The following is a 26,603-nucleotide window of genomic DNA, read 5'->3' on the forward strand; positions in this document are numbered from 1 at the left end:
CCAGAAAGCAAGCAGGCTTCAGACCAAGTGATGAAAGGCCCCATCATGGCTTACAGAGATTATAAATGACCCTTTATATTATATACAGATGCTAGCAAGAAAGGTTTAGGACTTTTACTGGCATGCATCCAGCATGGCAGAGAATATATTGCTGCTTATTCAAAAAGAATATTCCAACCAAGCAAACAAAATTATCCAAATAGCAGCTCCTTTAGGGTTGGATCTGTCAGATCTCATGCATGCTCATCACTAGCATATTTAGCACAACGCCTTGCAGCGCCTTGTGGAATTGGTCTTCCACTGCTTCGTTTAGAGGGGCAAGTCTCACTTGGTCCATTCTCCCCAGCCGTTTCCAAAGAGACACCCTCCTCTCACACCCTGTTTAATTCTTGGAGGACTTTCATGGACAACTGAGGACCTGCAGACCACGGCCTGCAAGCTACTGATTTAGACAGTTTCAGTCCAGGGCTACAGACCAAGATCTTACATCTTGATCACAGCTGACAACATGTCAATCCAAAGGGAATATGAGCATTGATGCCAGCAGATACGCGATCATATTTACTGTGTACGTTCAGGACGTTACTGTGGACATTTCAGGCTAACTAGAGCAAACTCAATAGTTTGCTTCCATTTGGAGATACTCTGAAAACTGTTATTCTGAGCTTAAAATGGACCCTTCTCCTCAGCAGATGCTGGGAGTGAGTTATTGGTTCTCTGTTGACTCAGCAGGAGCAGTGCTGCATGGCTTCAGGCACCCAAACTCCAGAGGAGACAAGAAAACCTCATTTTCCAGAGCATGCATGGAACAGGCTGAGAGGACCTCAAAGGGCAGCTGGACTTCACACAGGGAGCTTGAGCTCCATTTTGCTTCTGCAGGCAGATGCCAGGGAGGAAGCCATATTCTGCACCCCACTGGCTTTCTGAACCTGCTGCACGCCTCATCAGAAACCTTATTCGGATGTGCAGTTCATCCCCTGGAGATTCTAGGTGTCTGTACAGCCTGTAATTCTACAGCGAGAGAGAAGAGGGACCACAGAGGGCCAAAAAGTGTATGGTAACAAATACTCGAGCCGAAATACTCTAAGTTCCAGAAGAGCCGTATACTCACATATCAAAGCTTAATTCCTGGCTAGCATGACTGAATTAGCTTAGAGCAATCATTTCACAGATGGGAAGACACTGACAGACAGCAAGAATCCTCTTCCCCTCATTTGGATTTGCACAGCACTGTTTCCTAAGCCCACCACTCAAGGGGTACGTAAGGGATCCCTCCACCCATTCACCCACTGTGAATGCTTAGAAAGACTCACTCCGTAACAAAAACTTACAAAGCCATCCCCAAAAACAATGTTTGCTTCTTTCCTAGTCCAAACTGCTGGCTTTTATCCAAGCTTCTCAGACTCCTGGACGTCCCTGGAGGACCTTCTAGGGGGTTTGCAAGAGAAAAGCCAACCGGTTGTTAGTAGGCTTCATTTCACTGGACAAGTGATCACAAACTGAACAATATCAGAAACCACTGAGCTGAACTGATCAGGACTCAGCAAGTAGCCTGTTTAATCAGGAGTCATGCAACTTGAAAATGAAAGCAGCTACATTCTTGCCTAATCACTTCTTTCAGTGGGATGGCAGTTCAGCTCCACACACAAAACTGACTTGCTGCCATGCCCTGTTAAGGACAGACCTACAACAGGCAACACCTACCACACACAGGACCTTCTGGCTACAGCTCCTGATATCCATGGCCTTCTAGTACACCATGCTCCTACCAGCATGAAGCGCTGCACTTTCAGCAGAAACAATCCTGAACAAAGCCATTTATGTTGTTGTAGAGCTAAGTAAAATGGAGATTTCGGGTGGCTTTAGTACTTCTGCTAAAAGCACATGCCACAAAGCACAACACAAAAGCTCAAATCACCAACACTTGACTGGCCAAAACAGAAGCAAGCAAAGTCTTTCTGGGAGGCAGGGGGCGGGGGGGAAGAAGGACTTTAGATGCAGAATTGTTTCATCAGCACCTGCTGCATGTGTTTGAGCATGAACTGACCCTCCCTGCTCCCAATAAATAGAACAGAAGTCTCTCAATAAGGCTGGCATTTCTGATGCTTGTGATTTGCCCTAAAGCTTTGTGCTGTGTAAACAACTGCACTGAATTATCTTTTTGTTTCCATAAGGATAACACACTGTGTGTTATACTTAGCAGAGATCAACATTTAGGGCACAGAAAACAGTAGGAGTGTTTTGATAGCTAGATAGATTTCCCCAAGTTTCCTCATAACATTTTGCACGGAGCTATCAATTTCCCTGCAATCCTAGAGAGGAATTTCAATAAAATCAGAAGGTCACTGACTTTCACTGGGAAAAAGTTTCTGTTCTGACTCAATGAAAGTGAACTGTGCCCTTTTCTCTGTGTAAATAGTACAGCATCCCACTTGCTTTGCCAGAACAGCAATCCATACATTGTGTGCTGCAGCCCATCATTGGGGGGGGGATTAGTCATTTATATACTCCACTGAGGCCACGAGCAGAAGTTGCCCTCTATGTGCCAAGGAATCCAGATTCAAAGGCTGCCAGGCTCTCTGCGGTATCCCTTCCTGAACCATCCAGTTCTACATAACTGCATTATTCCCTCCTTATTCACAAATACACACCTCCCTGAAGGTGCTTTGACTCTCCTCAGGACCAGGCTTACCAGCTAATTCAGTTGGCTGTGACCAGATTAGTCTTTACTGCTGTGACACAGCTAAAAAGGAAACAATCCCACCACGTTACTAGCAAGCTTAGATAAAAACCAAGCAGGGCTTAAATTTCTCCTGTTCTTGACCATATTTGTGCTCTCCCCAGGTAACTAGGTTTTAGGATCCAAGGCTGTCATTCAGCTCATTGTCCAGCAAAGAGCTAACTACAAAATTCAGTTGTGAGCACCGGTCTCCACAATATTAGAATGCTCAGAGTTGACAGCTTGATTCAGGTCTGTAGACTGATGGACCATTGCTAAGGAATCCATGAAAGACCATCTGGTAGGGGCAAGGGGGTAGCTGTACACAAGCTTATGATGGCAAGGTTCAGTTCAAAGCAGAGTCTGTTCTTCCATTACAAAGTCTTAAGAGCTCTGCAAGTCAGAAGACAGGACAAGCCACAGTAATCTTGTTGTCAATATTGATGTTTTACGCATGCCTTACTCCCACCAAGTACTTCATAGTCACTAATGGAGGTTACCCTGACTCGTGAAAAAAAGGGACAAAAGTCTTTGTAACAGCCCATTTGTTTTGGGAAACGAATAAAACTGGAAGACTGCTGGTGTTTCTGAAGCCAGCCAGCAGCAGCCATTTGAAGCAGGAGAGAGCCAGAGGCACGAACAGGAATAAGAGAAGTTCCAGGTCTTCCACTCTGCTATGTTGGTCAGACAAAGATTGGAAGGAAGTTCAATCTTTCTGCACACACTACAACCCCCACCCAGTAAGACTTTGAAAAAAGCAGCCATAAAAATAAGTTCTGGCTAGCAGAGTAAGATGGGACAGTTTATCTAGGTACCTCCCAATAGCATAACTCTTCCCCAGGGCATATGTTCTGTGCTCAGCACACTTCAAATACTCAGTTGCCAATAACAGTCTTAAGTTTTCCCACACAAAGTGGATTATCAGAGACTGCTGGAGGGAGTTTCAACCTAGAGGAGTCTTTACCTTTGGAGGAAAATGCAGTTCAGTCTGCACAACAGCTTTAATCTTCAGCAAGTTCTGCAGCCAAGTGCATTTAACTGTGTTTTCCTTGCTTTGTTGTGTGCATGGTTGACCTTCCAAACAGCATTACCTTGAGGGCTGAACTCACTTCAATTCATAGGAAACTGCACAAAATTTTGCCTTATCCTTCTGCAGCCATTGAAGTTACAAGGGTTAAGGGAAAAACATCTCCCTACTGGAATTATTAAAAGCCTAGAAGCAGAATAGCCAAATAGTATGGAGCCACGGGTGCAACTCTTTCAGAAACAAAGAGGGAATCCAGCTCCCCGCAGCAACATTCAGCTTTTTCAGCCATGAGACCATTCCTCTTCCAATCCCCCACCTCATTTACAAGGCACCTTCCAAGTGCTGTAACTAATGAAGGAGGGGCTCTGAAGATGATAGCACTCATGTATTACACACACTTGATTCATTTGTACAGTAGATCCACCCTGTACATCAGCACTAATATAACGCAGAATATAAGAGGCAGACGAGGACTTAAAAAGGTTGAGCAGGCAGGTGGATCAGAAATAAATTAATCACGTTTGATACATGCACCTCTGTGCCTATCTGTTTATGTATGCATGAGGGCAAAGAGGTGAGAAGGCACAAGGAGTATATGTCTAGCATAAAATCCCTCTGATTTATACCCACTACCCAGCTCCTCTCAGCTCGCTAGTGGCATATTCCAACTGAATCAAACAATAAATATGGTTGACCTGAACCATAATTACCTTCATCATGAAAATGAAAGAAGTTAGTCCATGACTGAGTGCTCAGAAAGAAAAGGGGGGTTCACTCCTTTGAAGTGCTTTGCTTTTACTAGGCACTGAACTGTTTTGCTGCTCCCTCCCCCACGCTTATTGCAATCAATGAGAAGACAGTAGTTTCCAGTGTTCACGGAGGAAAGAGGAAGCATACAAAAATATCCATGGAATCTGTCTTTGTTAAATTAGACCGACTTGATGGAATTTGGCATTCGATATCCATGCAGCATGGAAGTCATGCACAATTACAACCAAGTATGTAATTTTTGCAGCATAGAAGCTCCTTGAATTAGACCCTTTCAAAAGAAGAACCATAGTCTAAACATTTTTGCACAGCTGGATAACCTGGTTGTAGATAGGTCTTCTACCTTCATATTGCCAATACATCCATAGGACTGGTTTGTTCATTCCTAGAAAGCCTGACCTTGAAGGGAGGGTTGGAGTCGATGAATAACATATCCTTAAGACCTTGACTGAAAGTGCAGAGCTGGGATTTAGAACACCAACTATTTGTCTGTGTGGTGGGTTGACCCTGGCTGGAGGCCAGGTGCCCACTAGAGTCGCTCTATCACTCCCCCTCCTTAACTAGACAGGGAAGAAGAGGCATAACAAAAAGCTTGTGGGTCGAGATAAGGACAGGGAGAGATCACTCACTAATTATCGTCACAAGCAAAACAGACTGAACTTAGAAAAAATTAATCTAATTTATTACCAAGCAAAACAGAGTAGAGCAATGATAAATAAAATCAAATCTTAAAACACCTCCCCCCACCCCTCCCATCTTCCTGAGCTTAACTTCACTCCCAGCTTCAACCTACTCCCCCTGCAGCGGCACAGGAGGATGGGGAATGGGGGTTACGGTCAGTTGATCACACATTGTTTTCTGCTGCTCTTTCCTCCTCAGGGGGAGGACTCCCCTGCTCCAGCATAGGGTCCGTCTCATGGGAGAGAGTCCTTCACAAACTTCTCCAACATGAGTCCTTCCCACGGGCTACAGTCCTTTGTGAACTGCTCCAGTGTGGGTCTCTCCCATGCGGTGCAGACCTTCAGCAGCAGACTGCTCCAGTGTGGGTTCTCCACGGGGTCACAAGTCCTGCCAGCAAACCTGCTCTGGCATGGGCTCCTCTTTCCATGGGTCCACAGGTCCTGCCAGGAGCCTGCTCCAGCACAAGCTTCCCACAGGGTCACAGCCTCCTTCAGGTGCCTCCACCTGCTCTGGCGTGGGGTCCTCCACAGGCTACAGGTGGAATCTCTACACCCCCTCATCCTTCCTCCATGGGCTGCAGACGGACAGCCTGCTTCACCGTGGGCTGCAGGGGGATCTCTGCTCCGGTACCTGGAGCACCTCCTCCCCCTCCTTCCACACCGACCTTGGTGTCTGCAGAGTTTCTTACATCTTCTCACTCCTCTCTCCAGCTGCAAAAGCTCCCTCTGACTTGGTTTTTTCCCTTCTTAAATATGTTGTCACAGAGGTGCTGATTGGCTTGGGCTTGGCCTTGGCCAGCGGCGGGTCCGTCTTGGAGCTGGCTGGCATTGGCTCTATCAGACACAGGGGAAGCTTCTAGCAGCTTCTCACAGAAGCCACCCCTGTAGCCCCCCCCACCAAAACCTTGCCACACAAACCCAATACAGTCTGAAATATGTTGTCTTTGAACACAGGACTATTCAGCACTTTTCTCTGTGTCCTCTGAAGATCTGATCTAGAATTGCTTAAGTTGAGGACAGCAGCCCTGATCTTCATTAAGGTACAAGACTAACTTTGATAAAAGTCAGTACCTCTAAATTTACAAAGATTCATTCAGAATTAAACTCTAACTTTGGATTAGCAGGAGATGGAAAAACAGGACACTGACACACGCCTGCTTGTCCTCAAAACCTTTGCAGAGGAAAAAAAACATTAAGAAAACTAACATAAGGAGTCAGTAACCCTGTAACAGTAATCTGTGCTTTACTAGTGCTCCTGTTGTGGCTACAGAGTCTCCTCCACCATCCATGAAGTCAGTGCCCATAGCTGTCTTGCTACATCACATCATACCAAAACAGCACTTTGCACAATCTGAGTCCTCCAAAACAGACAAATCAGGCTCCTATTGGTTTTCAGTATCTCCTTCAAATTATGTACTTAGCCCGACAGGGCCTGTACCTGCATGCATCAACAGCTAGCGCGCAAGGATTGAACAGGGGCTGCTCCTGCATTTATTTTTTTGCTTATAGAGCTCTGTACAGACAACAGCGCATCTTTGTGCCTCATATTCAGCCCTCTGTTGCCAAACTCACAGCAGCAATGAAAGCCGCATGCATGACAGGAACACAGGGACTTTGCCTAAATCAAGCAGTGTTTTTCATTAGCATTATATTGGCACCAAAACCCACAAATTACAAGAAGAACAAAAGGCAACGTCAAAAGGAGAGCACTGAGCATATCAAAGAAAAAAACTGCACGATCAAGTCATTGCTTCCTATTAATTGCATGATGTTAATCTGCCCATGTAACATGCATGTTTCAGGCTTTTCCTGGAACTGAACAGTAGAGATATGACTGTCATTGGAGACAGGTACACCCTTTTGATAGCTAAAAAGATACATTGAAGAAGATCCCACAGACAAAAACATTGCTTTTTCTCTCTAAGGGAATACAGATTTGTTTTCCTGAGCTATTTTGACAGTCAGAGCAGCATCCTGTGGGCCCAAAAAGACATTGAAAAGGAGATCAAAGCATCAGCTTGAGATTCACAAGTGTTAGGATGCAACTGGAAATACCTGTACAGACAGCTGTGTCAGGTAAACAGAATCCAGAATTCTTCTAGCAATACTTCTTCTACCTGCCCTCCCTCCTCTTTTCTGTGGCATGTTACAAGCATTTCATTCAGTGTAGGTCTTCAATTTGTTCAGCAACTTGTAAAGGAGTTTATGGGCTCCCCATACAAGGGACTATGCAGCAGACCTTTTAGAGTAGTTATCTACCATGTGGTTGCCCATCATTGTTGGGAACTAGATTTCATGAGCCAAGGGAACTTCTTTCTAGAGTGAAGTTGCAGTAAGTGTGCAGGGTCAGCTTTATTCCATCTACTTATACTGCTTCAAGATCAACAATTCTTCTTTTCCCTTTTTGATCTGTCAAGTTAGCCACTTGTATTCAGTGAGGCAACTGGAGGTCAGGTACTCATCAGCCAGCATTTACATTAGGCCTGAGACAAGACTACTGCTGGTGCTCCAGGAAGATTTTTTGGAGACAGCTGTACCCTACTAACATGCCTGTACTCCAAGAGCAAAGCACTTGGGTCCAGTAGCTGCTCTACTGATACGCCAGGTCATTCTGAATACCAGGCTGTGTGGTGTGGAGTAGAGAAAGCAGGCTGTCTTTCACTTGCCCAGCTCAGAGATCGCCAAGATGAGCCATGCGAGGCCCCCATTCAATAAAAACAAAGCCTTGCAAAACCCCTCTGCCTGGGTATTCAAAGCGTTAATCAGTCTGAAAAACAAAACCCAAAGCCTATGTGTTAATTTGCTATTTAAATTGAAAACTTTTTATTCCATGTCTGCCATGGCTGGCACAAGGCTGTCCTGGGCGTTACTACAATAAAAAATAATTTGGAAAATAATCCTATTGTTCCAGTCACACCCATGGGAGTTTCATGTGTAGGGAAGTAGGAACATCAAAACTAAGATCTGTTGTGTGATCAGAGAGCTGAGTTTGCCCTTTACAACAGTCAGTTTTGATTCAAGTGCATGTTGGGAGGGAGATCAGAGACAGTGAGCTAAGGCAGAAGGATGTCTCAATAGCTTTAAGGTTAATAAACTCCTATTTGCACAGCTTAAAACACTCAAAAATCATCTTAGTGTAGTAAACTAGCAATACTCTTTACAAACAGATGTCCACACCCATGGGCGGTTGGGGGAATCACATCCTTCCCTTCCTTGCCTCCCTCTCAAGCCAGTCATTCCCAGTGTCCATCTAAATGCAGTAATGAATTGCCTAAAAACACTTCCCAGTTGCCAGTCACAAGCCCTTTCAAAGTGCTTCCTCTGCACAAAGTGGAAGCCTTAAAGCTCCATGCAAATAAAACACAGCTTGGACGTGGTAGTTACAGGCACACAATAATCTGCTATACCAGCAGCCTCCTCTTCACCTCTCTCCAGACTCCCACTCTTACACTCTGCTGAATGCATCCGTCCAATGCCATAAAAATTAACTACATAGCATTTGCTGTAGATCAGCTCTTCTGCACACAGTAGTAGTCCCAAACCCCTGCTAGTGAACACTCTGTATTGCCTCATGAAGTTTTAAACTCACTCTTAAGTTGATGGTATACATTTTAATCACACAGAACCCACTGCACTTCTATATCCATCTATAGATGGACTGTACAAAGACATCTTAGAAATGAAGTGCTCTAACTACCCATTTTCAATTTAAAAGGTTCTTCTGCTTTTAACACATCTTCCTAAGCTTTCATTGGTTTTGGAAGCAGTCTCCAGACCTCATTTCTAGCCAAGAACAATTATTTGTATTCTCCTTTTAAACCTTGCTGCAATCCAGTTTGTTCATTAGAAAAAAGTGTCTTTAAAAAAAAAGCCTTTCTCTTGTGAACAGAAACACTAACACCTTTCTCTATTATTAAAAAATTCTTGAACAATCTAAGAAACCGCTTTAGTGCCTCGGTGCTTTGGAAGGGAGATGGTCTTGAGGGAGGAGATCTACATTTCGGTATCCAGGTGGAAAATGGGTTTGATTTGGCCAAGTAGTAACAGTCAAAAAAACCCTCCATAGCCTGTGCACGCATAGTAGATTCCTTAGGAATGATAACACTGCCTTGAAACATTCCCGAGTACACACATGGGAAACTGGATGGGGAGAAAGCAGCACTGAGCAAGAGAGGGGGACAGCAGGAGGTCCGAAGGAGATATACAGACATTTGGCCAGAAAAATTCCTGCCCTGTTCTGTGGGGAAATAGAAGTATGGCAAACTCCATTAGATGGGGATTTGTAGGGGTTTTTTGGTTATGTTGAAGTTTAAAATTACCTGCCAATGCAAAAGGGCAGGGCAACCTAACCAAGGGCAACCAAGACAAAGTAGAAAACTCCACAACAGCATTTTAACCACAAATATGGTAAGGGTGCAAATGGATGCACACAAACAATCCAACCTCCTAAAGCAAAGGCTTCACAGGCATCCCTCACTGCTCTGCTAGGAATGGGAATGTCTTGACTTATTGGTGAGTCTCACTCTCTGCTTGCAAAGCAGCAGCAACTGACACTAGATATACACACATCCCATTTTAGATACATACTACTTGCAAAAGCTTGTGGCAAATTCAAGGCAAAGCCATTAAAGACAGATGACACTTTTCTCTCCTATTTACACAGATTTCTTCAAAAACTGAAAATTCAAGAGGATGAAGAGTGATACAAAGAAGAGCATGGAAGATAAGTTTTAATTAAAACAAGCAGTTACAACCTGAATTTTATTGATGGGTGACAGCTATTCTGTATTTCTCCTACCTTTTTTGTCGTTTGGGAAGAACAGCATACTGTTGCTTTACCTATCACAGACAAACCTGTGAATGATACATGGCCACTCAGCAACAGCCTACGGTTTATTATTACGCTAAGTACACATGCAAACAGCCTTCACACACCACAGCTAAAACTTGCTTGTGCTTTTTCTCCCTCATACACACATACACGAGAATTTTCCTTCACACCTTTCAGTGCAGCTTGGAGAAATTTTTACATGCGGCATCTCAGCAAAGGATGATGCCAAATACACCCTGCAAGCAAAGACAGCAGCTGCCATTGCAACAGCGCTCACTTGACGCATTTATAATAAAGCATATAGGGATGCCACACACCAGCCAAGTCACTGAATGCATCAGTACTGAATGTCAAATTAAACAGCTGTGACGGACTCACGTCACGTATTTCTTGCAGCGGAAAAAGCCTGGTATGAGTTTCAGTTGAAACCACTCTCACACACACAAATCAAAAAGGTTGGTTGAACCACAGAGTGTGACAGAACACCAACTATTGAACTGTTTCCCCTTGCTGTCAATAGGTCCATGGTAACAGCCTATTCAATTATTACTTGCAATATCTGAGCCACAAGCCATGCAGGGAGCATGCAATTCCAGTGAAATGCTTGTGTGGGGTTTAGTGTTGGGTTGGTGGTTTTTTTTGGTTGGTTGTTTTTCTAAAAAACAAACAAAACCCCCCACACCCACAAACCCCAAAACCCCAGCAAAACACAACCACACAGATCGGAGTTCCTGGAGGTGCCCTGCAAAGTAAGCCTTCCCTCCATAGGCCACAGAGATGCTCAGATACAAATCAATAAGCCAGATGTGGGTAGTACAAGGAAAGTCCCAGGTTCAACCAGGACACCAGCTGAAGTGTCCGATACAAACCAATATAGTTTCTAGTTACATTCAGCTCAAGAGATTAGTTGTGATGATTCCTATCATTTCCATTCCCACTTCTCCCTTCTCTTCCCACCCAGTGCAGACAGATACTGCTTCACCCTTACCTTCCCAAAGGTTACACAGCAATGCCTCCAAAAGGCACCTGGGAGCTGAAAGTTTACAGCAAAATTCTATAGTAATTTGTAGAACCTGCCTTGAAAACCACCTAGTTCAGATGCCAATAACCACTTGGCAGGGCCTGACAGACATAATTAGAGAGCTTGATTGTTTCAAAGGACATTACCCAAGAAAATGAATATGTTGCTGTGGTCCTTGCAATAAATTTCCAATGGGTTTTGTTGCAGAGGTCTTCAAAGGGTTTTAGCAGACTTTTAATTACACTATCAGGACTCAAGTATTTTGGTGTTTGGCAAAACAGGATCCTATTATTTCTGCTTGCAATGCACACTCATTCAAAGCTTAGGCACAGGCCTACAGCCTACAAATTCCTACAACTTGGTAATCCAAAATTTTTTGTATCATTTGTGATATACATTAGTGACTTCCAGTAACAGTGGCCCAAGAGACAGCATTTTACTGTGCGATAGTTTAAACCATTTGGCTCAGTGCTGTATCCTGAAATACACTGCAGGGAGACTATATATTTTGCTGCAGGTTATGCTGATTTACAGCAGCATTAAGCCAAGTGCTGTAACATCCTGCAGAGCCAATTTGCCTTTTTGCTCTCTGCTATAATTCAGACACTGCATGGGAACAGAGAAAGTTCGCAGCATCACAGCCCAGACCTGCCTTTGCTCAAAGGCTGGTACTGTTTGGTAGCACCAGTTGTTGCAAGCATTTTTGCGCTGACCCCGTTGGTCGGTGCTGCTTCTATAGGTATGTTACACATTCAGCCTCCCACAAACCTTTCACTGCAGTCAAGGAAAGGGAAGCACCACAGCCCATGCCATCACCCAGCCTTCTGCTGCTGTTCAATCCAGCCTGCCCTGCTCAGCGCCTCCCTCTCCCACCTCTCAGCTCGCCCTCCAAACTAAATCCTTCTCTGCAAATATCAGACAAAGACTAACTCCCAAAGACTAATTTCAGTCATCCAGGCTCAGAGAGGTGCAGTAAACAGGGAGCACAACGACCTCTATACTGTAAGAGTGGAAGTTTATAGAAGTACCAAGTATTATCATTCATAGATTTATTATAAACTTCTACATATATTCATATACAATACTTTGTATTTTGCAGCTTTCCCTGTAAGATCTAACCACACCCTCACGAAACACTCCCCAGAGCCTTCCCTTACATGAAGGGAAGTATTACTATTCCCATTTCATTTAGGGGAAAGAAAAAGAGAGAGAGAGAGAACTTGCAAGTCTCAGGTCCCAGACTTTGTGCTGCTCTATAGAATATACACTGAGCATTTAAGGGAATGGTCTTTTTCTTGGGAAAGAGGGTAGAAAACAAAGCCTAATGAATCAGCCAGCTGATAATTAAAAGCAACTAAATCCAGATCACTCTAAGCTACACATGAGAATCTGAACTCCTCAGATGCCGAATTCCTCTGCCGACCAGAAAAGCCAGGGTCACTTGCCCAGCTGGTCACTATTGTTCTGTCCAATAAAGTTCTGGCAGGAATGCATGTTTAACAAAATACAGAGATTAGGCATAGCAAAGAATGCGGCTCCCCCCTCAGTGTTTAGGTTAGTGGGGCTTGCCATGTTGAAATACTGAAGCTTAAGCATATCAGATTTTCTCTGTCCTGTACTGCTAGTGCCAGTGAGAGACACAAGCTGACAGCTCAATTCTCAGGATCACTGCCATTTTAGCTTTAAGTTCATTAAAAGCAGCATAAAAAGCTCACCTCAAAGCTTCAATAACCATTAATTAAATCAGTGTTTTCTTGGCAATGTAGAGTACCAAATGAGAAAAGCTCTCTGCTCCTCCCATGCACCACAAACTCTTGAAGGGCAATTAAAACCAAGCCAGAGACTCAGGAGTCCAGATTTCGAGAACCTTGCAACAGGGTAGTTCATCTTCAAATGCCTTAGGATAGCCTAGATTTCCAGAAGGAATCAAAATGGCAATGATCTTCCTAACATCTGACTTAGGTCCTGACAGTTCAGAACCTTTAGCTCAATTTACAACCACACACACAAGGCTAGAGTCAGATGCAAGTGTCACAAGAACAAGTCATACAAATGATCTTACAGAGATCTTCAGAGATCTTGCAGGAACATAGCTTTTACCAAGTCAGATGCCATGCATAAAGCAGCTCTGATACCTCACTGGGCCAAGAATGTCTCAGCTCAAAAAAGAAGATATTAAATAGACAGATATTTGAGACTCATAAGTAGATTTGCAAAGGCTACAGTCCTTGGAGAACTGTGTCTAAGAAGGTTATAAATAGCCTGGTTATACCTCAGAGTTAATGGCTTATATTTAGAGATATCAAGGATTTATAAGTTCCCCTGCAGGGGGTATGGTAGCTCACACTGTGTGAAGTGCAGACTACAGATAGGAAGCATCTAAGATCCTGTTACCATGGCAGTCTCTCCTCTCTCTCTCCCCTCACAAAAAGCTGAAAAATAACTTTGTCAGAGCCATACATTAAATCTGGAACAGGTACGGCTGAGATACAGAGCGGCTGACAGCCAAATCTAGGTGTTTTCTTCCAGGAGCACCTTTTTTTAGTCATCCTAGCACAGCAACAGAAACCTTATTTTAGCTGATATCATTTTCACTGTCACCTGAAAATGCAAACAACTCAAAGTTTGCACAAGACACAGATGAGACAAGCAGCCAGACAGCCCACATTGAGCAGGTTGGCAGAAACCAGACCAGTTCTGGTGAAACAGAAGAGGGAATTGGGCAAGAAGAAAGCCAGGAAGGCAAGCAACCTGAGCAGGAGGAAGAGAAGTGGCATCAGATCAGGGGGAAGAAAAAGTCTTTAGGGAAAACACAAGCAGAATCTCCCTTGGGTTGGGGTGTTAAATTCATGTCAACCCCCCTTCATACACAGGCACACTGGAGAGCTGTTGGTAGAGCAGTCACCCATTGCTGCCTCAAATGAGGATTTGAAAAAGCTCCCTGCGCCCTGCTCTGTTTACAGCAATAATGAGAGCCTGGAGGAAGGGGTTGGAAACATCTGAGTTTAATAAGGGCTAAGCAGCACACAGCAAAAGAGAGATGTCTGCCCTTCCGTTCAGGGCTACCACACCCCACCAAGCACCACAGCACCAGGCCAATGGGAGGCTCGGCACAGAGACGTTATGTCATCCAAACAGCCGCAGCAGTCCATCTGCCCCAAGCCTTTTTGTGATGAGAAGAAGCATTTCAAACCAAGCTGAGAGCTCCCAGCACCACACTTTTGAACGGCTAAATAAGCAAAGTTCTATGGGGAAAAAGCAGATGTTGACTGACCCCAGGCACAAAACAAGCCAAGGACAGAAGGGAAGTTTTTGTGCTGTGCCTTAACTGAACAACTCCATCTCACATGGTCATCACAATGGGGCAAAAAGAATATTTAGCTTATTTAACACCTATGCTGCTGCCTTTTCTTAGTCCTGAACAGCTCTAACATCCAACATACACAGGGTAAGGAGCGCCCTATTCCAGTTTCTCACACAGAAGACCAGTAACCTCAGTACTTGGGTCCTGCAATGGCATTTGCTGCACTGCCTTCCTCACTTCTCCAGGGTCCATCCCCAAAACTGTCCTCACGTGAAAGATACCCTTCATAAGACATCTTTGCCTACAACTGCCTTTATGAGGCACTCTCTTCCCACCACACATACTTGGTCTTTTTATTCCATTGAGAACATGGAATGCAGGAATCAAGAGTCTTGTCCATCTGCAAAGTCAAAAACAACTCCCTTCTAGAGTGCAAAAAAAAAAGGGGGGGGGGAGGCAGAAGAAACAGGACTGGGCCTGTTCTTAACTCTACAGACACAGTACAACTTGGTTACATGACCACATCCAGGGAGATATTCCCCTGCCTCATGATTTCAGTTCACTGGCATTTCTGAGATGCTGTGAGCAAACACATGCCTATATCTAGTGCAAATACTGCAAATAGTATCACTTCCACCCAGTTCCTAGGGGCAGAAAAATTTGAAACCGATTAAAAAGACATCTGACTACATAACCTGATGTCAAGATTGGACATGGATAGATGCATTTCTATGTAGCAATACCTCACATTGGCTTATAAAGTTTTGACAGATGGTTTGTTTGCTCAGCACAAAGGAAGGTGGCTGGATAACCACAGCCTTACTCAGCTCTCACAGGACAGACAGGAGACATGCAGCAGACCACAGAGAAGTAAGAGTCCCACATAAAAGAAGCTCACAGATACCTCCTCTTCTCAGCTTCAAAGAGGTTTCAAAATCAACTACTAGGATTTTAAGTGGCAGACTCTTTTCCAGATAAACCACACAGATATGGAAGAGGAAACTGATTTGTCCTAAACATGAAACATTACTAAGCTGCCTTCAGCTTTTTCCTCAGTAGTATCCATTCTGCAGGCCTCCAGGTGAAAGCCATTTCTGAACAGATAGCAGAGGGGTTTTTTCTTTGCCAGAGCTGATTTCCCTACTTTGGAAGCCAAAAAGGAGCCTCAAACCTGAAATAGCTTCCTAGTTGCATATTTTTGAGAGGACCAACAAATACTTTCAAATACCCAGGCCTAAACATTTCAGGCAACGCTTTCACTCAAGTACACTCTTTACTTACGCATCTGTTCATTTCCAAAAGGAGGAAAATTTAAACTTGTCAAAAACAGCCAAAACATCTAAACCATGTTATTCTATGCAATAAATTGCAAGTCAACAAATAATTGTTTCTTTCTAAAAAGGAGATAAGGAACAATATAACAGTTCCCACCCTTGTTCCTTTCTGTAGTAGTAGTAAGGACTAATTCTGATCAGTGCCACATTGTGCATAAATACGCTAAGCAGGAGCTTTAGTATTATTCAACTGTATAAAAAGTTGAAAAACTGCAGGACAGTAACCCAATTAGTAACATTATGCTTTTTTCAAACTTTTGCAACTACGATCCTTAGAGTCCGTGTGATATCTAAGCTGGCACAGGCTAGCTTTATGCTCAAAGCCTCAAAATAAATGTCATGCCTCAGTGAAAGCAAGTTTAAGCACTGTCTACGTCTCTCTAATTAAGAGTTGAGAGCATTGAGCATATTGCAGAAATGAGGTTGGATGAATTTTAGTATTACCATACAGGAGAGGTAGTCTATGCTTTACCAAACAATAATGTTTCCAGACATGCTAGAGGTTTAATGCAGGAAAGAGCATGAGTAGCTAGTCCATTATTCTAATCCAGCAGACCTAAAGCACTCTATGCTTTCAGTCTTTCATCGTTACCTTAAAGTTATTGTTCATTTTTTCCCCTTTACCAAGGCACAGCCCAATAAAACAAAGATGTGAGTAAATATTCTGACCCGAGCATCACAGAACCACTCCCCTCAAGCAAAGCTGTGAAGTTTCTAACCTGATGTGTTTCGGCTAGGATTTTAGTGCACTAACAAGCTCAGCTTTGAGAAAATGAACAAGTATGGGTTATTGAAAGAGACACATTTGTTAATTTATCCAAGGGGAGCACAAGTTCACTGCCACCCATTGCTTTGCCTCTCCACTCCCTTTTCCTTCCTAGAGCTGGTAAATGAAACCTACATGAGAGGAAGTGATTCACACAAGCAGCTGGAAAGGCAAGACAGTAGGAGATTTCCTAAATGAATACAATTTACTGCAGTAAATTGTATTGTCTGGTATTTCAAAGCCATTCTAGTGTTGCTAGGTCCTTACACTATCATTGGCTTCACTGTTTTAATTGGATTGCGAAGTTACAGCACTAAACCGCACTAATCAGATGACAATCATATGGCTGCAGAGTCCAGGAAACAAAAACCGGATGGTTCAAGGGTTTGGTGATGAGCTTAAGACCTTCTGACCTCTTGGTTACCTGGGTAGGGAACTTCAAAGGGGAATAAGCACAGGGGACTCAGCGTGACACAAATCCCAGTTTGCTTGCTTGACATCCTCACACAGTCCATAGCAAACCATAGAAAACCAGAGACCTCAGGCAACGAACAGACTATTAGGTGATGGAGGGAATGACTCAGAAAGCAAGATCCTGTCAGTAAAAGGACAAAGAACCACATTTCTCCAATATGTACAGTTTCATATTCCACATCCACTTAAGAGCCACAAGAGGTTTAGAATTTGGGGCTGAAATCGGGTTCAAACCATCTTTTGCTGGTGAAGAGAGAATTAACAGACAACCGTCAGGAAAACTCCAGATATATGTTCTGAAAACACTCTGACAGACTGCATAAGTCAGGATGCTGATTTATAGATTGCCTCTTAATATCAAGAACAGGCTTCTATCACATAAAGACACCCACACTTACTTAAAAGTACTAAAACATCACCTAAGAGGCTGGAGGTTGTTACATTACAGCACAGTTGTACGCAGTCCTTCAAATGGGGCTGGAGAGGGGCAATTCCATCCTAGCAAACGTATAGCCATAGGAGCAGGCACAATGCAGGCAGCTATTTTGAAAAGATCAGATCTGCCTATAACAGGTCTACCCAGATATCTTGATGTTGAAAGCCAGCCACTCACATGACCTATCAAGAGACCGCTAGCCTCAAAGAATAATTGACAACAAGCATCACCTAAACATCTGAAAGCATCAACTCTTCAGGTTTCTACAGGAAAGCTGATGACAGTTTAAATACCTTTGCCATGTCAAAGCAGCACACAGAACACATTTAATTGTTCCACTGAATCCAGGGCAAAGTGATTTGCCCTCCGACATGGAGCAAACCATTGGTAGAAGCACAAGTGGAACCCAGGTCTCGCTCTCCTGGGCTGTGCTCCAAGGCAGCTGTGTGGCAACAAGAAATGCATGAAGCCACCTGGCTTTCCAGGTGAAACCTTTGCCTCTAGCAATCAAAAGTTGCACTTACAGATCTCAGTTGATGGATATTACTGTCCTTTCCATATCTGTCCTCAAGAAACATCACTGCTATAGTAATTCCTAGTGCTTGCTATGTGACCAAAATAAGTACTGATTTGCAGTTACCAGTATAGTCTGGATAACAACGCCTACTCAGACAGTCCTGTTGTTTGTAACATTGTGGTTCTAATGTTCATTCACAGGAAGAAATTCTTAGGCTGAGGTGTAAGTGTTTTGAAGGTCTATCTATCACAGTTGGACTTTGCATCCAACCCAGCTGACTTTTGTAATGCTACCGTAAATCTAGCAGTAAAATGAGTTATCATCCTAAATTGCTTTCAGGTTCATGTTTGGGGGGTTTCTTTCAGCTACCTCCACCTCACATCCAAAGAGGTTTCTAGTCTAAGCACTGCACCTAGTCTCAGAAGTTTCTAACTCCCACACTTGAGTTCACAAGGACTTGATGCATGACTAATTTGAAACTACAGGAAAATAGGATGAGAAGTTAAGCTGGGAGAACAATTCCAAAGACAACTAACACAGATACAGGAGTTCTCTGAGAACCAAACTACTTCCAGCATGGGAATACGCTTCCTTTAGTTCACAAAGCTTCTCATGTCCAAGTCTGGAGGACAACAGTTTCTGCTGGGCAGACAGCTCCTCCATTCTTATGTTTTGGGTAAGACCCATTTCCCATTCTCATTGGCTTAACACAGTAGCAAGTTAGAAAAGCATACACTGAATGTGAATTTCAAACAAAATAGTGAGATTGTTACAATACATACAATACCAACGAACACTGCTGCTTGGATTTCAGTCGTTATTACTTGCACATCCCCTGCAGAAGTTCAAAGCAATTCAAGCGCATGCAAAGACAGACTGCAAGTGTCTTTGGTCTAATAACCAAGATCTGTCATTAAAGCCAACCAGAAGCTAGAATTTTCATTTTAAAAAAAGGAAACAAAGCAAGCACCATTCCACCAGAACAAGTATTACACAATTTCACTTTGAAGGATGTGGATAATTATTTTTTTTCCTTCAAATTCCCCTCCACACACCCCCAAGCTTTTTTTTTTTTTCTTCTTAGTCTTCTGGTAGAAAAAAAATGTTCAGCAGCCCTCAGAGCTTGGGTATCTGCAACCCAGATACTAAGAACTAAATCAGCTATAGAGTTTGGAATGGTTTTCTAGGTGGAAAACAAGAGATTCCAACAACTTTTTTTTTTTTTTCTTTTTTTCCTTGATGAAATACAACTTTTAGGACAAGTTAATTTAAAAAAAAAAATTGATTCCCAAACAGTTCAATCATGTCTTCACTTGCTGATCAAGGACAGAAAAAGACAACTGCAGGAACGTGGTGTCTCATATCAAGGAAACACATTGGCTGTAGAGCATTGCATAAGTATGTGCTGCAAAGTACCGAAACCTGGAGCTACAGCAGTAACTTTCAAGGGTCTGGCCTGCTTATACTTGGCTGATGGTACCCAGGAAAAATGCCAGAAGTCACTGGACAAAGCACTCACTGGGAAGTTGCAGAAGAGAAATTAGAACAGCCACATAGTGCCATTAAGAGTAATCATCTACCCACCATCTTGTGTCCTCTGCAGCCTCTTCAGGGCAGAGGCCAGCAAGCTCTGCTGGGATCGAGCTGCTATTGCTTCACGTAATTCATGTGCTACTAAGATCCCATCTTTAGGTGGCAAAAGGGACGCTGAACAATATAAACAACAGTTTATACCAGTCTGATTCAGTCCCCTGAAAAAAGACTTCACACCCATATGGATTATAGTTAGACTTTAGAGCAAAAAGCCTCATTCTTATCCAGCACCATATTAAATCCAGAAAAGCACAGCTATCCCAACCTGAAGCTGCACCCTGCAGGAGGCTCCCCCCAAAGGTCCAACACTGTGGCTGGGTAAAGTTTTCCCACACAGATTTTCCCATCTAAAAGTGATGCTATTAGACATTTGCCAACATCTAAACTCCACCACTCAAGGGGAAATTAAAACATACGAAGATTACTTCAACATATAATAAGCACTTGAATTTTTATTTCCAAACATCCACCAGTGATTTTTTTCCCTCTCCAATTTTTTATTTTCCCCCTCTGCTTTAAGCTAGAATGGGAGATTCTCACATGGCAAAGTTCCACTGGATAAAAAAAAAACTAAAAAACACACCACCTATCAGCTCTCCCAACATCATTGTTTAAATCAGCTTTAGATGGTTTTATACAACAGTTTATAGACTTGGAGAAGGACATGTTCCCCTGACAAAGCATCAGCTATCCAAACAACTGAGCCATGGGAAGGTTGTGCAAGAGTGTGAATTGGGGAAGGTCTTTGGTGAGCAGAGATACAGTCCACACTCATGTAAGCGTGGTAGCTCTGAACAAAGATCTGCAGGCTAATAGATATGTAAGACAAATGACATGTGGTTCTCATTGCAGCTCATGCTTTGGGAAGGGGGTACCTTGGAACAGATCCAGCTGGGATAGGTTTATCCCATTACTCTCCTATAATTTTCTGCCGTTTCAAACCCTTTGACAGTTACTGTAGTTTAACATCACACCCCCTACAGACTGAGGCCTGTTTGACAGGCCAGCAAACAAAACCACCCCCACTTGGAAATGAAATATGCACCATATGTGAGAACCGTGCAAGGCACAAGGCTAGCGCCCACTCTTGTACCGCTGTGACACGCCGATGTAAATCTGCTATGTAGATAGAAGCCTTATCCCAATTCCTAGCCCATATACACAGAGCCAACCTAAGCTCTCCTCCACAGCAGCTTAGCTCATGCATACTAGGTATTAGCAAGGGGAGGAGGAAAAGAGGTAGAAACAGGATGGACGAGCCCTGAATATTAAATTCCCCAGTCCCCATTTAAGGGAATTGCAGGGAAAAAAATATAGTGAAATTCAAGAACAACTGGAATCAGGTTAAGCCACTCTCTCGCTTTATACAGTGCGGCTCATTCATCTGAACAGCTGTTTCACCTCTAGAGAAATACCCAGAGAAAACAGAGGGAAGGGGGAGAAGCCTAAATTGTTTGCTCTACTGAAGCAGCAAGATAATGTTAATCAGTTTTGATTTACTGTAAGTTTATAAGAAAATGGTTTGGGATGGGAGGGGAGAGAAGAGTAGGAGGTTTGCTTTTAAAAAGCTATTTGAAAGCTGCAGCTCTTGAATGGACATCTGTAATTAAGGTCTTCCCTTTGTTGGGCTGAACAAGTTTTTCCTCCCAGCCGAGGGCTATAACAGTTCCCTCTGCCGGCATCACCAGCGTCCCGGTTCAGGAGTTTTTACGGCTCTGGCTGCGCACTGCGCGGGGACAGGCTGCTCTGCGGGAACACGCTGCCCCGCGGACCCAGCAAAGCCACCTTCCCCTCCCCGACGGGCTGGGGGAGGCGAGAAGGGGAGGGTTTGCGGGTTTCATTTGCCAAAGCTCAGCTCCTTCATTCCCTAGTTGCTCCCTGCCCCAGAGACGAACGCAGGTAGGGAGTCTCCCTCACCCCCTTTAGGATGGGGGCAGCCCAACCCGGCTCCCCGAAGGGCTGCAGTACGGTAAGCCCCATGCACCCCCCGCGGGGATTGCTGCCCGCGGTTTTGCCGTCTCCGTTGCTCCCCCCGGGAGCCACCGGCGCGGCCCAGCCTCCTCACCGGGGAGGCGGACCCGGTCTTACTCACCGGCGACTGGCGAAGCCGCTGCTCGGCGAGCCCGAGCTCTGCTCTGGGTAGTTGTGCTGCAGGGTTGATGCTGGGAATTGATAGAGGAAGCCAGTCCCCAGCACGCATCCATGCAGGCAGCAGCACCAGGACAAGAAAAGAGCGAACTGCATTTTTGCAAGAACAGGGTTTTCCTCCAGGCCCCGCTTTTCCTCTTACACGGCACAGCAGGCGCGGGGCCCCACCGTGCCTCCCCCGGCCGGGGTCACGGCGGGATCCCACAGCGCGGAGGTGCCCCCGGGACCGGGGACCACGGGGCAAGGGTGCGCGGGACACAGGGACCGCTGCTCCGGCTCCCAAAGGGAAGCCCCGTTCCTCCGCAAGCCGAGCCCCGGCGGCGGCAGCTGCTGCCCGGGCAGGGGGTCCGGGGCCAGCGCGGCTCTGTGCGCCCAGGGCGCACACTCAGCCCCGGATGCCTTTTCAAATTTGGCGAGGTTGGTCCGACTCCGTCAAAGGGGGCGTGGGGTTTCGGCGTTAACCCTTGCCAGGCCTCTCAGCAGACCCCGCTGCTAAGGGGCTCCCCATCGGTGAAGGCAGCCGGGCACCCCTGGGCGCAAGGCCGAGGCGAGCCGCGGCTCCACATGGGCACAAAACGCACCGGGGCAGCACGCTCACAGGCGGGCAGAGCTAGCAGCATCACCGCCGGAAGCACAGGCTCAGCAGCAGCTTGGGCTCCAGCTACCCAACAGCAGGCAGTTCTGGGCACAGCCAGGGAGCACACCCGGGGAGCCCGAGCCCCAATCCCAAACCCGAAACATCGGTGACAGATCACCAGGCCCTCCATCCACCTGATTAACCAAGAGCCAGTTCGAGGGGAACCCGCTGGACTTCAGCAGTGCACTCCATCACCCAAAAGCCGGTGCCTGCTGCAGTGTTTGCACCGCAGAAGTTACACAGGTAAAGTAGGAAATAAATAATTTTTAAGATGCTTCATTCACATGGTAACCAGTGAAAAAGTAATCCCTGCTCCAGTATGTGCATCCTGCTCATTTTGGCATCACACGTAAGCACCTAGGATCACCCTGAGCTCAGAGAATTGCACAGTCAACCCCAGCCACAGACAGGAGAAACGTGTATGCAGTCATGGAAGGATGTGGATATTTTGCAAAGGCAGTACCCCAAGAAGGAAGCCAGCAGCAAGGCTCCCTCTCTCTACAGCAGCTGAATTTGAGTTTAAAGTCCTTGACAGCATCACAGATCCTGTTTGCTGGCCTTTCGGTGTCCTCTTCCCAGCTCCAGAGGAACTTGGGCTGTTACAGCTCATTGACTGGGCAACCAGCTGAGCCAAACACCACAAGGAGGGATTTAATTTTTAAGATGACACAACTGGGTTTCTAAGTTTTTACCCTCAGATCCTGCAAGCTCGCAGTACCCTCTCTGCACCTTTGCTGTTTGTGCAGCCATACAAAGACAGCCCTGATTTACCAACAAAAGCAAATCTTGCTGGGGTATCCTTGGAGCCTGGGACTTCCCCATGGGGCTTTGTGAAGCCACAGACCTCTTCCCCTCAGGGGCAACACAATCCCTGCAAGATTCTGAAACACAATTCCTGCAGCTGGAAAACAATTCCTACAAGATACTGGGAAAATGGCTAGGTTCATCCCCCACCCATGGGTGGGCACATACTCCTTCCCCCATGGTGCCCACCTCCAGAGCCTGCACATAGAGATAAATAGCCTCTGGCTGGAGCCTGTAACCAGACAAGTTTAGACTGCAAATGAGGCACCAGGTTTTTAAACAGCCACTGTCATTAATCACTGGAGCAAATCACACAAGGAGGCAGGGGTGCAGTCTGCACTACAGCTCAGCACAGCCTCCCTGGGGTTGCCCCACAGCTGCCCTTGGGGTGTCCCAGACCCGTGGCTGGAGCAGCCAACAGATCAGCACTCTCTGGGCTGAAAAGGTCTGGTCCAGCAGCATTGAGCTGCCAAGCCCACTCAGAAACAGCCATTATTTATTTACAAAAAGCCCTCAGTGCCCAGAGCTAGGACATAACAGGGTCCTCCGTCCCCAGCCCTGGCTCAGGTCAGCCTGAGCACCCACCCCACCAGTATCCCCTCACCCTCAGCAAAGGGAATTTCTTCCTTTTCCATTTCCCACCCCCAAGACAACACACGCATCCTAGCAACTCACCCTAGGATGTTCAGCTGCTCAGCCATTTTGCTCAGACTCAGCCCTCAGGAAACCTCTGCTCAGCCTGACAGGATAACAAAAATAAAGGCTTACTCTCTGGTCACCCCTCTCAGTAGGGCTACAAACTGCCTTAAATTCACCCTTCTCCTGGAAAAGCAGTCAGGAGCTGCAGTAAACTCAAACCACTGGGCTGTTCTCTATGGCTCCCCTGCCCTTTAATCTGAGCAATCATCCTCAGCTGTGTGTGCACAGCCAAACTGGGTGCAGCTGGACGCCCACCCCTGGCAGTTCATTGCAGCTCCAGGCTGTGTGCTGAGGGCCTGGTTCAGCCTCTTGTCCCAAACACACTAAGTTCCCTCTCCTGACAAGCTGGGATAGATCATTTATCAGTATTTAACAGCACTAAATGACACCAGTGGCTTTCTGACCCATTCTCCTGGTTTGGGTTAGCCCCTTCAGAAGCTCTTTGCAGTCTTCAAGTCCTAACTGTCCAAAAGCATATTATTTTTGGTTGCATGCAAAATTTGCTGCTTCAGCCTTCACTGACTTTGCAAGACCCTAGGAGATATTAAACACAGGTGATTAGACAAGACATGATTCAGGCAAATTATTAGAGACATATGTAGGAAGCTAATATTCTTTCTATTTCATGAACTGAGAGACTGGAGAACAGAGGTCAAATGACTTTGCTCAAGACTGCAAAGAGCTAAAGGCAGAGCTAGAAATAGAGCTCAGATCTCCAGGCTCCCAGTACTTCTGCCCTGTCCCTAATGCACACTTGCTTCTACTCTGTATGGCTGATTTAAAATGAAAATGAAGAATTAACTTCCAAGCTGTTTTTGGAAAGAGAGAAGAAAGGGTGATATTGTCTACTGTAAGGGGAGAATTAAAGATGACATTTCATTTTAGTCCTTTGGATATGCATAATATAATCAAACACAACAGCAGTAATAAATGAATATTTTTTCTCCCAGCAGTGCTTATGAGTGCAACATATTCTAACGATTTCTCAAAACTATGTTGATAAATTGGAAACACAGTGATGGAGGTAACAAAGAACGCCAACAAAAACATAATTCATGCATTTATCAGAGGGACTAGCTTTGAGAAGAAAACCCTTGAAATCTGAACAGTCCCATTCTTATAAACCAGACGTACTATATTTCAAAATATAAAGCTACACTTTTTATGCCTGTGCATAAGCATGTTAATTAACGATTTGCCCAGGCAATCAGTGCCAAATAAATTATTTGGATGTATTTCACCAACTAAGTTCAAGGCGGAAGAGGCAGGGCGCATACTGGAAAGCCACGACACATGGGAGCAGAGGGGGAAACAGTAAAGACGCAAAGGCCAGGTTTTCGATTTACCAACCCTATTTACCTTTGCTATCAGGAAAAAGCAGGCCCTGGAGGGCCTTCCTCCCACACACTGCTCGCCTTCCATGCAAGTGATGGCCTCACACTGTCATGTCAGAAGACTAATCCATTGGACATGTGTGGACACATGGAGTTTCACATGGTCTGGAGTGGTTTGCAGCTTCCTAGTCCCTTGGACATACCTGGGCCATAAGACATCAGAAAATGTTTTCTGTGAAAACATCCATAATTTCTTTAAACATACACACTGCATGCAAGCCAGGCCAATAAATGAAGTGAAGGGAAATACAGATGATAAAAGGAACATTCAAAGTTTAGTATCATTTTTGTTCAATTGCAAAGGAAAAAAATGGAATGATACAGCAAGAGAGGGATTTGTTTTCTATAATGTTTTCATTTTGAAAGGTGGCTCAAAAAGGTAGAGAAGCACCATCATACCTGTAAGCAGAGTCCAGCCCCAGAACTGCAATGCCATCTCAACTGTTCAGCACCACTTTCAGTATTAAAAACATCAGTAGTTAGCTGAAAAAAGAGTCACAATGTTGTTAGAATCATGGCAAATGAATTTTGAAAGTCCCATCCCTTGGATTTTGTGAGTGCACTTTTCATGTGGGTACTAAGAAGAGACCAAAGGAAAAGCAACAATGTTCTAGTTGATAAAACCTTGTGGAGCTTTAGAACAATGAAGTGTCCTTTTGAAATTAGAAAGAAGTCATTGATAAGGCCATCTAAAACAAAAAATAATTTGGATAAATCCCTTCTAGCTTCCTAAGACACCTAGATTATTTCATTGTGATGTAACAAAGCAATCAAGGAACCCTGGAAAATTAGAAGAGATGGATAAGAGCTTAGTAACAGCAAGAGTTCAAGATCTCTATTATAAATTAAATTACAAGATTACTAAGGTTATTGTAACACATCTTTTACTCGGGAGTCAAATCAAACCTGAGCCAAATTGAAAATATTAGGGAACTGTGTTTTTTTCTTTTAAGCTAGGAGGTAGCTAGTGTGTGAAAATTTCCTGAATTTGACCTGGAATACATCAGTCACAGCTGAACTCAAAATGGAATAGAACTGAAAAAATGTCACACTTACACAAGCAGTTTAGCATACAATAAACATGATAGACAGTGATTCATACATGAAACACAAGAAGTGATCCAGAAGTCATGACTTTGGCAAAATTCATTGACTTTAGATGAGAACTTTGCCTGAGTGAAGCACTTGTGTGGTTATTATAAAGTAATATACTAGATAAAATAACTCAGATTGAAACATAATTCAGCAGATGGAAAATGTGATGACTCGAGATCAGTGAGACAATGACTATGTCCAGTGGAATTACACATACTCTGAGCATTATTGTGTCCTGGGAAGAATAATTTATGTCACCTTTGATGTCAGACAAAAATTCTTCCAACAGGACATGCACTGAAGCACTGACCTGCAGAAGCACAGAGAGTTTGTGGACTCATCCTTGATCCATCAAA

At 44.6% G+C, this 26,603-nt stretch overlaps 1 protein-coding gene across 9 annotated transcripts in view; it reads right to left on the minus strand.

Moving 5' to 3' along the window:
• Positions 1–26,603, minus strand: part of COL26A1 (collagen type XXVI alpha 1 chain) — a 197,182-nt gene that overhangs the window by 158,168 nt on the left and 12,411 nt on the right. For 2 of the 9 annotated variants that reach the window (XM_075771407.1, XM_075771406.1), the window contains exons 3-4: positions 25,118–25,295; positions 23,735–23,798 (exon numbers count right to left, since the gene is read on the minus strand). In XM_075771407.1, coding sequence (XP_075627522.1) covers positions 23,735–23,760 — 26 coding nt within the window. In that variant the 5' untranslated portion in view covers positions 23,761–23,798; positions 25,118–25,295. Of the gene's footprint in view, positions 1–21,562; positions 21,986–23,734; positions 23,799–25,117; positions 25,296–26,603 lie in introns of those variants that run through there. The other 7 variants (XM_075771405.1, XM_075771408.1, XM_075771401.1 and 4 more) reach the window with 5 other exon arrangements.

Source organism: Balearica regulorum, chromosome 19, assembly GCF_011004875.1.
Source record: "Balearica regulorum gibbericeps isolate bBalReg1 chromosome 19, bBalReg1.pri, whole genome shotgun sequence".
NCBI classification, from domain to species: Eukaryota; Metazoa; Chordata; class Aves; order Gruiformes; family Gruidae; genus Balearica; species Balearica regulorum.